This window comes from Sylvia atricapilla, chromosome 1 (genome assembly GCF_009819655.1).
Source record: "Sylvia atricapilla isolate bSylAtr1 chromosome 1, bSylAtr1.pri, whole genome shotgun sequence".
NCBI lineage: Eukaryota > Metazoa > Chordata > Aves > Passeriformes > Sylviidae > Sylvia > Sylvia atricapilla.
In genome coordinates this window covers 50,691,474-50,703,053 of record NC_089140.1, presented here as the reverse complement: position 1 = coordinate 50,703,053, position 11,580 = coordinate 50,691,474, and the positions used below count along the sequence as shown (strand labels likewise).

General features: G+C 34.6%; 1 protein-coding gene across 1 annotated transcript in view; it reads left to right on the top strand.

The window, feature by feature from the left end:
- The first annotated feature begins 962 nt into the window (after positions 1-962).
- LOC136367952 (contactin-associated protein-like 2) overlaps positions 963-11,580 on the top strand; it is a 149,724-nt gene continuing 139,106 nt past the window's right edge. Inside the window, exons 1-2 of the mRNA XM_066330252.1 lie at positions 963-1,062; positions 1,737-1,886. Coding sequence (XP_066186349.1) covers positions 963-1,062; positions 1,737-1,886 — 250 coding nt within the window. The remainder of the gene's footprint in view (positions 1,063-1,736; positions 1,887-11,580) is intronic.

Below are 11,580 nucleotides of genomic sequence, written 5' to 3'. Positions count from 1 at the left end.
ATGAACAGCTCATGCCACTGCTTTTGTGCCCTGTGTTTTAATAGCCAATTCTTAGTTTTGTCCAGAAGTCTCTAGTCATTGTTATTCAGTTCAAGGTAGTACTGAATACTTTGATAAAAATATAAAATAATTTTTTAATATTAGGTTTATTTATTTTATTAAATAAAATTTAATATTTTATTTATTATATAATAATAATATTTCGGGCTGGAAAATTGGGGTTTTAAGTATACTCTGATAAGCTTCAGTTGTAATAGCACATGCTGTAAAAATTTTGATTTTGTGGTCTATAAAGAATTATGTCTTTTTCTTTCTTAGTTTATTATCAGTGGAAATTAACTTCATCTGGTTTATAATTATGTGGTTTTCAGTTTCTTCTTTTTCAAATATAATATAAATGATAGCAAAAGAACTTGCAAACAGAAAGAAAAAGTTCCCTAATATTTGATATATTAGGCCTTTCATCTGTTCTTGATCTAGATTGAAAAAGCTTACAAGATTCAGTAGTAGCATTTCTTACTGACACATTTTCAAGAGGCTTCTGCAACCATTATTTATTCTAATGAACTTTCTGAGAACATTCTAACAGCTATCTATGTTATTTCAACCTGATCTCATATTTTAAAAAAAGGTGTGAAGACACTAAGAAAAAATATCCATCAAATATTTAGGTATATCTGTTTGCCATGACTACTATTCATTATTCATAGAAGGCAACATTCTTTTAAGTATTTTGAAACATTTTCTTGTATTATACTTTGCTGACATTTTGCATGCCACCTAATTTTAGAAGCAGCTTATTAGGTTGCATGGAGGATTATTTTGGCAAATGATATTTTGCTAAGGTGACTTTTTCTAGGTGGAGAAAATGTTGCTTGCAAGAGGGGCCATAATTTGGAATTTGCTTTTACTACAGCGTTTGCTACTTACTCGCTGACCCAGCATAACCTGTCTGTGCGGAAATGAGTAGAACAAACCAGTACCCTTTGACAGTTCCTAATGTGCCAGGCAAACTGGCTTCCTACCAGCTGCTGGAGACAATATTACAAGCATATAAATTCTGTGGGTTTCAAAAGATCTAAATGAATGAGCAATTTCATCTGCTTCACTGCTGTCAGTATTTGGAGGACAGTGCTCCTGTAAAATTGTGGAGTTTTGAGACATTTGCTAGTTGTGAAGTTCCTCCATGATTATGTCTTCCTGTGTCTTCCTCTGCTGTGTGTAGCCCTATATCTCAATTAGCTGTGAATTCACCACCTATGTGAGCCTTTTCCTCTCCTCTTTTTCCTTTTCCTTTCCCTGGAAATATCTAGCTTGATATATGCCTAACCTGAGCATAATGTGCCCTTTGGCACTGTTGCTCACTATAGTTAAACGGATGAATCAATATCTTCTCCTTCTGAGTTTGAACATAGAAACAATTAAGACATATTCTTTACTAGTAAAATGGGCCTTTTGATAGGAAATGTGAATGATAACACATACTCAAATACTGTTATGCCTGTAAGCATGGACACTTCAGTAGTTTTGTGATTTGTATTTATGATATAATATGGATTTCTTCGTAATAGTTACTTTATTAACAATAGCTTGTTATCCCACTAAAATTATTTCATTTCTGCAGTAGCCTTTGTCAAACATTATATGATGTGCCTGTGAGAGAGACATACAAAACACTTGGAGATAATAAATACTGGAGTAAGTAAAATGTTGCAATGTATTTTTGTCCTTCACAGGCTCTGGTCTCAATGATGGGCAGTGGCATGAAGTTCGATTCCTAGCGAAGGAAAATTTTGCGGTACTCACCATTGATAGCGATGAAGCTTCAGCTGTTCGAACCAACAGCCCTCTACAAGTCAAGACTGGAGAAAAATATTTCTTTGGAGGTAAAAAAATCAAAACAAGCATGCGTGTAAAGTGCTGTTGTCTTTTAATCTATTTAACAGATGAAATGGAGTTCAGGATGTAATTATTATATGGTTATTATGGCTTAAAAGCCTAGGTGGTTCTCATCAAAGAATATAACACTAAGTTTAATTTCACTTTCAATCTAACTTGGCATGATATCTCAGATCTCTGAGCATTTCAGAGAAAGAGGACTCTTGTTAATTTAAACAAAAGGCATCAAGTAGAGAAATGAACCTAACTTTTTAAGTTTGTAACCTTGAAAAGGAAAAACAATAAATCATTGTTCAGGACAGGTGTTAAACTTTTGCTGATATTTAAATCCTGTCATGATTGTGGATAATTGAGAAGCTCTCATAGATTGAAGCCTTAGACTGTTCAGTATTTTTGTCTGGTTTGTCTGTCCATATACTAAAAAAGAGTTCTTTAAAATTGTGCCTCCAGTATTTTTTTTTTTGCTTGGTCTTCTATGTTAACATTTATGAAAATCGAAAAAGGCCATCAAAACTCTTAGATTTTTAAAGTGGACATTTAAATTTCTATATTAAAAAGTCCATTTGTGTGTCAAAAATATTTTCGATACAAAAACATGCAGGTTGCACTTTTGAAGTGTGCCACACATTTAACATTGAACATGAATTCTTCAGACAGAGGACATAAATTTTAAAAGCAGATTTATCAGTGTTAAAAATTGAATTTTTTTAAAAATTACAGGGTGCATGTCTAGTAAAAATAAAATATAAATGTGGTGCTATAAATAGTCATAACATTAATCAAGGAATGGAAAATGTAGTGTTATATGAAATACTCTAAGTAGAAAGGGGAAACAGTAATTTCAGGATTATTTTCATTTCATTTTTATCAAATCAAAGTTGGTCTGTCACAAGATTAAACTTCCTGTTGCTGTAACATGGATGTTTTCAATATCCACAATTCAGCTAATATTGTTTTTTAGCCTATTGCCTCAAATAAGAGTTCTAGTATAGCCAGTTTCCACATGCTAATGTGAAAATTATTTTTTGTTGTCAAAACATATGTTCAATTTGTCAGAACACTTTGTGACATTCTAATTAAATGAAGTTATTAAGCACACGTAGGAGACAATGACAAGAAATGCTGTACATAATACATCAAGTGTTAAATTCTGTTAATTTTGATAGGTAAAATCCCTAGATAACTACTACATTTCTAGAGAAAGATTGATAGACTGATTTCTTCTGAAATGTTTTTTACCTCTGTTTCTTTGTCCTTGAGGGATAGATTGTCCAGCTCCTCCAGGTAGTTTTTATAGCCTTTCTTGGTCAGAAGTCAGGTTGATTTGTTGTCATTTCAGTTGGACTATGAAATCTGCTTGATTTGTGATTGCTGACCTGTACTTAAAAATTCCACCATTTCTCCATGAAAAACAAGCATGAATGCAGATATTGTTCTAGTGGGATATGGAAGTCAATCATGAATTCCCTGAAGTCACATTCCCACATCTGTTCATGAAAATACATGGTCCTGTTACGCAAATTATGGTGTGTTTGTTTTTCCTTAGTATCTTTCATTCTCTGAAAAGTCTTCTAAAGGCATGTCAAAAGAGCAGTGGTGTCCTAACCTTCATGTCCCAAGTTTATTTCAAAATCTGCATTTGCAATATTATACTTATATTAACTGTCAGAATCTGAGGAAGCTTAATTTCTAGAACCCATTTGTAATATAATGTTCCCACATGAATATTGCTATATAAATAATATATTAAAAGCTGTGACTTAAAGGCAGTCTTTTGGATGCATGTTAGAAATCTAACCATTATATTCTGAGCTGCATCTTGTAAGGCAAAGGTATTTTTTTTCTATTCTCTTCAAATGTACATGGTCCTCCTTACTCGTCTTTAGAAGCACTCCAAGTCATGGCTTTTAATAAATAACATTTGCAAGAGGAGGCCGAGAAGGAGAATATGGGGAACCTCAAACATTTGGGCCAGGTGGTCATCAAATATCTTTTCATTAGTTTCCTTAGGAATAAGTTCAGAGAAGATAGCATGAAACACTTCTTTGCTGCAAATACAGCAAAGTTATAGTTGGTTAGGAAGTGAGTTTCTTGAATGCAGAGGGCAGTAGCCATCTGCACAATGCTAGATGGCCAGCAGAAATAATTATCAATTCTTTAGTGATGATATGTTTTCATTGTGAAAATTGATCTAGATTTCTTTGCTAAATATAGTTGCAGATATTTACACTGTTAAGCCTTTGTATTATGAAATATAAATATATTTAACAGATGGAGAAGTTAAATGATGAGATTTAAAAATAGCAGTGTTATGATATTCATCCAATCCCACTGCTATATTTCTTGAGCTTTAAAAATGCTGAGAAAGCTCAGTCCATTGAATTTCTGTTTGGAGAGGCTGTACAGCCTTTCTAGCATGCTCTGAACACACTCTTTGATGGCCTATTTCATCTTTGAAGGAGCTACTATATGTATGCAAGTGTTTTGTTCTCCAAACCTTCCATTTCTTTGATTTCAAGTAAGTGAGCCTCTTTATTTTCCTGTTTCCTGGTGTCAATGCAACAAAACGTATACTATGGGCAATGCTATTGTCTTTGCTGAAGAGAAGATTTAGAAGTTGCATTTCAGCACTGCAGTACAATATTTTCTAAAAAATGCTTGTCGTTGACCAGTAGAGTCAGATTTTTACAACACATGCAGTAACATTTGAATAAAGGAGATATGAAATCAGAATATTTTGTGAATTCTGCTCATAGAACTGACTTTTCTAGTTTTGAAAAACTGTAAGTAAATCATAAGAGTATTATTTCTCTGTCAGAGAATAGTATGTTCAATACTGTTAAAGGCTTTTTTCCCCCTTGCTTTCTGCCTCTCCAGTGCCATCTCCCAGCAGTACTGGGTTCCTCTCAAGGCACAGACAGTAGTGATGTTTTATTCAAGCCTAAAGAGTTAGGGGAAGCTGTGAGCCATTTTTGAAGGTTGTGTGAATGTGGAAGGGTGGGTGCTAATTGCCTGTTACCCTTCTGTATAACTATTATTTTCTGCCCACTGGTTTTATTTTTCTTCTTTTTCTTCTCTTAAATTTGTGGTTTTGGAAAGAAGTGATCTTCCCTTCCCTCCTAAGCTCTAGAGAATGATGTTTCTTTGTTGTTTCCAATTATCTGCATAAAACAAAGAAACAGAACAGAAGAAGTGAATCACAGAGCGAAAATTAGTCCATTAACCTCATTTGCACTGTTGGAGATAAAGGGCTTTTGTAAAGCATCCTAAGCTTTCACCAAACCACCTAATACCTGCCTGATGTCCACAGGAAATATTTGATTAGAGACATAATTTTGACTTGTTTCTAGGGCATTTGTTTTTAATTGTGCTTACTTTCCCTCTGCTTTTCACTGGCTCAAAGATGGGAGAGGTTTTAGTGTGAGTGCTAAATTTTCATTCAGATCAAAGGTATGCTGCGAGCATCAGTCAATCCACTCTGTGCTGCTTTTCCTGACAAGCAAAGATGAAGGGAATATGCAGTAAGTTTCCTATGGGACACCAATCTCAAGTGTATAGAAAGTCTTTCTTTTCTTTGCAAAACAGGTGAAGTCTTGTTCCTGGAGTAGAATTCAGTTTAAAAGGATGTGTTGGTCTGAAAGTCCATAAAACCAGAGGTGATGGAAAGAGGAGGGAATTTCAGGAGAAAAATTACCTTCCTGACTTTTCCTTTTCCTGGACTCTTCTATGAACATTCCCTTCTTAAAGATTTTTGTGTGATGTGTCTAAATTTTTCATCAAGTTATCCATTGTTACAATTGTGTGGATATTTTTCATTTGCAGTGATTATAGTCATGGCTACACTTGCTAGGTAGTGTCACTGGTGTTTAAAAAGCATCCGAAGTTTCATAATTGCAAGTATTATCAGATAGAAAAGGGTCACCTTTTTGGTGGGGGGAGGGGAGGAATGTTTCTGTAGCTCAAATTCAAATTTGTTTAGCAAAACCAAAGTTGAGGTTTTAGGTGTCATGACAAATAAATGAGACCCAGCAAATAGCAATTCATGCTATCTATTACCTAAAAAATAAAATAAAAGTCCCTGCTGACTTCCTTCTTGCAAGTCTGAAACTTCTCACGTATAAATAAGTAACAATGATGCTTGATTGTATTTGTATGTTTCCTGTTCTTTTCTGAAGATTTTTAGTATGTCAGGGCTTCACTTTTGCTGTCCATTTGTTGTTTGTGGGGTTTGGGTTTTCTTTTGCATGTATGGCCGCAGGACAGGATGCTCCAATTTGCATTTCTTGTGGAAAGAGTGATGAATGTGTTTTGAAATCTTTCATGAGCATAACTCTACTATAAACTCAAATACAAATCAATGACAAGAATGCAGAGGAAATTCCAAGTAACACAGTATAATGGATTTTTGTGTGTCTTCAACATTCATCTTCAGGTATTATCCCAAGTCAGATCTATGAAATAATGGTAAACACATGAAATGGAAATAGAAGAAGTGGTATGGGTCATGTATTTTAACAGCCCTCATACCTTGTTAACTCTGGAATATTTATAAGTCAATACACTAGCAAAGAATGCAGATGTGCAAAATTTATAAACATAATCAAAGAAAGGAAGTGCTTTTGTAGCAAGTAAGAGAAAAAAATTTACATGGTAGGCAATTATAAACCTCTCTTGTATTTAGCACATCACTGATATTCTTTATTATTTCATCAGCCCTCTTGTACTATGAGCTAGAAAACACAACTGAATTCACATTCCTTTTATAAAACTGACAGAATTAAAGGGAGATGATAATTTCCCATTAACTCTTTGAGATTTATGCTTTTTTTCATCATGTTTGAAGCTTTATTTATTTCATTCAGATAACTTGAAGGTTAGACAAATGAGACCAAGTAAAATAATGGTGACTTTCTGTGATTAATTCTCAGTTATGTCAGTGCTATTATAATATGCCAATATGCCAATTCACCAGCACATTTTATACAACAGTACTAGCAGAAATACTCAAGATAGATATCCTGAAGAAAAACAGGTGCAGACAGAAAACTGGTGCAATGTGCAAGCAAATAAAAGATGAAATGCATGGTAATGGCAGTTTAGGAATGTATGTACAGGGACATGAGTCTTGCTGGAATAACTTCAGCTTTTGATCAGAGGCCTATTAAATATGAGAAATGTCTATCCACTGACATATAAATGCATAAAGTCTTGAAAAGTGCTCTCCTTGTTACAACATAAATCTCTTGTTAAGCTGAAGATGTTAGCCACAGAATATATATCTAGAAGTTTCTCAAAAAATAAAGCATAGGAACTTAATCTCTTTTACTTTATTTTCTTGGAAGCACTAAAGCAAATGTTTGTGTGCAGCAGAAAAGAGAACATCAAAATTTTCAATACATTTTCTTTACTCCCATGGACATTTAAAACCAAGACAGAACAAAGAATCAGGAAGAATATGTACCATAGAAAGTAAACCTGTATGGACAGGGGAAGGAGTAAATTGACTTTATGGAGACTCAATTGTCTCTAACTCTGTGAGTATACTATTTATTTCCTTTGTCACTAAGTATAATAACCATACTGTTGCCCGAGTCTTAGTCTGAAGCAAATTCTTCCAGTCTCTGGATATTCCAGAAAATTCAAATAAAAATAGAGTAAATTCCCCACCTAATATAGATCTTGACTCCAGACAGAAAGGGAAAGGGCTTGTAAAAATTATCCACACTTTTGGAGAAGGAAATTTCTATTGAAGACCCAGAAGAAAGTTATCGGAGACACATCAAAAGTGAAAATTATACCTTGTATTTTATATGGCCCTCCTTTATTACCTTTATTAGGTCAAGCCACAAGCTTTTTGGCACCAATAAGTGAAAAAAGTACCAATAGGAGGGGGAAGGCAGGCATTTCAAGAAGCAGTGAAAGTGGGTAGGAATTTTAACTAGCACTGATCATTAGTCAATACTGATTAGAGCTCTATGGTTTTAGAACACTAAAAACAATGTAGTGTATTGATGGCATTAGAAATCACAAATATGTGTGTGTGCTGAATAGTGATGTGAAAAATAAACACATATGCTTTGCTATTGTGTGAAAAAAATCAAACTAGTGGACAATGCTAATTAATACTGGAATAACACTTCTATCAATTTTAACTATTTCTCAAGGGTATCTTGGCTGTGCTTCTAAGCATATGCATGTGTGTATTGCCCACAGTCACAATTCAACACATCTATACAGGGAAGAAAAAATAGAAATGAGAAAAGGTAAATTCCTGGCACCATCAACAACCCATACTGTTGTCAGAGGGTATCCTTTCTTTGGGGAGTGACTTACTGATTCTCCTCGGTGGATTTTCCATTGGAATATCTGAGATTTTCCTCTTTAAAATCATAGAATCATAGAGTGGCTTGCATTGGAAGGGAAAATCAGTGTGTTCCAAATCCTCTGTCCTGGGCAGTGGCATGTTCCACTAGACCAGACTGCTCAGAGCCCCATCCAACCTGGCCTTAAACACTTCCAAGGAGAGGGCATCCACAGTTTCCCTGGGCAACTTGTTCCAGTGTCTCACCACCCTCACAGTAAGGAAATCCTTCTTAATATCTGATCCAAACCTCCCCTCTTTCAGTTTGAAGCCACTTGTCCTCGTTCTTGTAAAGGATCCCTCTCCATATTCCTCATAGGCTCCCTTCAGGTACTGGAAAGCCAAAATTAGGTCACCTCTAAGCCTTCTATTTCTGGACTGAAAAATCTAATTTTCTCAGCCTTTTCTTGTACAAGAGTCAACAAACCCTCTGATCATCTTGGTGGTCTCCTCCCTTTTTTCTTCCACATCTCTAAATAAAAGACAAGTTTCAGTCACATTTCTATGTTTTTAGTATGTAAATGAGGACCTGTTAATATTGTAAACAACCTTAGGCAACAAAGTTGCCTAAATGCCATTGATTCTGATGATAGTCAAACAACAGACTCACTTTCTCACTTTTTGAAGAAATCTATTTATCTAGATAATTGTGAACAAGAATAACTTTGGAAATCTGATTTAATGATTCATAAATGCATAACAGAAGAAAGAAAACCAGATATTACCAAATGCAGTGTTGGTGAACATGAGAGACAGAACAAAAATATGTTATTTAGAAAAAGGCCTGTCTGACCTGTATGGTCTGAGTGGAGAATGGTTCTCAGTGCTGATTGTAAATTCTGTCACATATATGAAACCTGATTAAAGCTCCAATTATAATTACTCTCTGCTGCTTCTAGTATATAAGCAAGCTGCAGGTATCCATTTGTGTCTAGGGCTGCCAATTAAATCCTTGCATGCCTGCAGTCCCAGGTTGTTATCACCTTCTACTGAAGACAACAAATGTCATTGTATAAAAGTGGCTGTCTACAGCTCTAACAAGAACACTTATTAGTGATGCTTTTGTAAATCATGAAGCAGATTTTGAAGGCTTATATCTTCCAAAGAAAGAACTTTATTGAATCTCACAGTCAGTGGTGTAGAGCTGATTTATCTGCATAAATTGGCAAAACGGAACCATGAAGCTGAAAGAGAAGGTTTAAAGACTTGTTTTTTTGCTTACCAACTAAGCACTGAACTTACCTGTATAGTGCTTTGCAGCAGGAAGTAACAAGTTGGAGATGCACAAATCTCCAGTGTGGATCACTAATGGCAACTGGCTTACTTCCCAGTTTGTATTAAATTACCTTGTAAGAATATTTAATATTGATTATATCTTTAGGAGGGAATTGGTGGTTAACCAGCAGAGTGCTAGACCATTTTGGGTTATTAAGTCCTGTCAAAGACATTGCCATTCAACTTATTCACTGAATGGCCGCAATCCTTTGACCTTCTCTCTCTCTCTTTTTTTTTTTTTTTTTTTTTTTTTTTTTTTTTTAGCTGGGGGCTGGGTTTTTTTTCCTTTGAGGCAGAGAAATTTCTCTGAGATAGGAGAATTAGCATAAATGCTAATCACGGAGATGTTGGAAAAATCCTGTGGTTTTGAATGAAGAAATATGATATTTCTGAGGGGTGATGGTCACTGCCAAGGTTATATTTCAAACTGGAGAAATGAGAAACTGGATCTTTTTCCATGGAAATAAAGAATATTCTTAGTCTCTTTGAGTTCATTGCCCATCATATAAAATGCATGCATAACCCAACTGATCCTGAGAAGTGATTTTACAGACTCTCTGCCTCTCAAGTTCTTATAATTTGATCTTGTCCAACAAATCCAAGTGAGATTAGATGCTATGACTAATAATATACAATGACAGAAAATCCTTTGGTAAGCAAACTTCTATTTATCAATAAAAATCCTCAAATAGTGGTTCTATTTGTAGCAGTGTGCATGATATTTTTGTATTTGTGTAGGAAGTATTTTGCTTTATATATATATCTATAACAGCAAGAATACTCTCTAGAGGGCACTAAGGATATTTCCTTGTGAATCTTTTTCCAAGTAGATGATGCCTCAAAAAGAAGCAAGCTTTAGTGATGCTTGAAAATGCTTCATCTGCTCCTCACACCTAATTTTTATCATTTTTACTGATCAGACTTCTCAAAACACTTTCTGTACTTACTTGGCATTTTTTAGTCAGTTTTTTAAAAACTGATTTTTGTTTTTGATTCTGTAAGTTTGGAGCTTTTGTGGTTTCACTTACATAATAATTAAATGGAGTAGAATTTTGAAACAAGATGTTCTGATCCCATATTCCCATGATTTTCATTCATAGGAACACAGAGTCTGACCCTCTTGCATTTTTTATGCTCTCTTATTTATACTCATTGTCTTTGCAATTCTCGTCTCCCACTGACTTGACAAGAGCTTTTCCATGTCGCTTCTTTGTTTTGATTGCACATTCACTATTGTCTCTTATCAAGAATTTGGCTGAAGGACAGGGGAAAGCATAACTGGAAAGGAAGAGCTTTTTTTTTAAAGTCTTAAAAAATCATGGAGTGAGTAAACAGTGCGTATCCTGGTAGTGACTCAGTTATTTTGTAGATGCTTGATAAAAAATCTTGAGATAGTACAAAGATAGAATACTGCATATCTTGATGCCTGTTGAAGAAATGTCACTGAGGAGTTATACAACTGGAATAATGAATGCAGCTTAAATCTTTCAGAGAATAGTGGGACTTTTTGTCAGTTATATATTCCTATTTCATTTTAAAAGAGATTTTATCACATTTATCATCTCAACAAAAGTCAAATAGGACAGGTCTTTATAAATGCAGTGAGTGATCTTTTCAAGAATCCTACAAATATTAGCAAAATTACTATAGTCATATCTCCTGTTAGTAGCCAGAAATATAAAAATATCATATCCACTTATCATTGGTAGAGTTCTTTTTTAGTCAAAAATTGCTTTTGAAATGTGCTATCAACTGCTTCTACAAAATGACACTACCACATGTGCATACATGTGCACTCGTTAAAAATATGTTCAACAGAACTAATTTTATTTAGTGCTTCAGCATTTGGAAGTTCAAACTAAGATGCAAAATCCATTGTTGGTGCAATCCACCTGCAGAAAAAAAAATCCTGAATGTCATAGAAACAATGTATGTGACTGCGAAATTTGAAGAGTATTGTATTTGTCTCTGTTCCATGCTTGCACCTGTAGAAGGCAAGCACATACTAGATTATGCCACGAAAAAGGTCTTCTTAGCTTTTCACC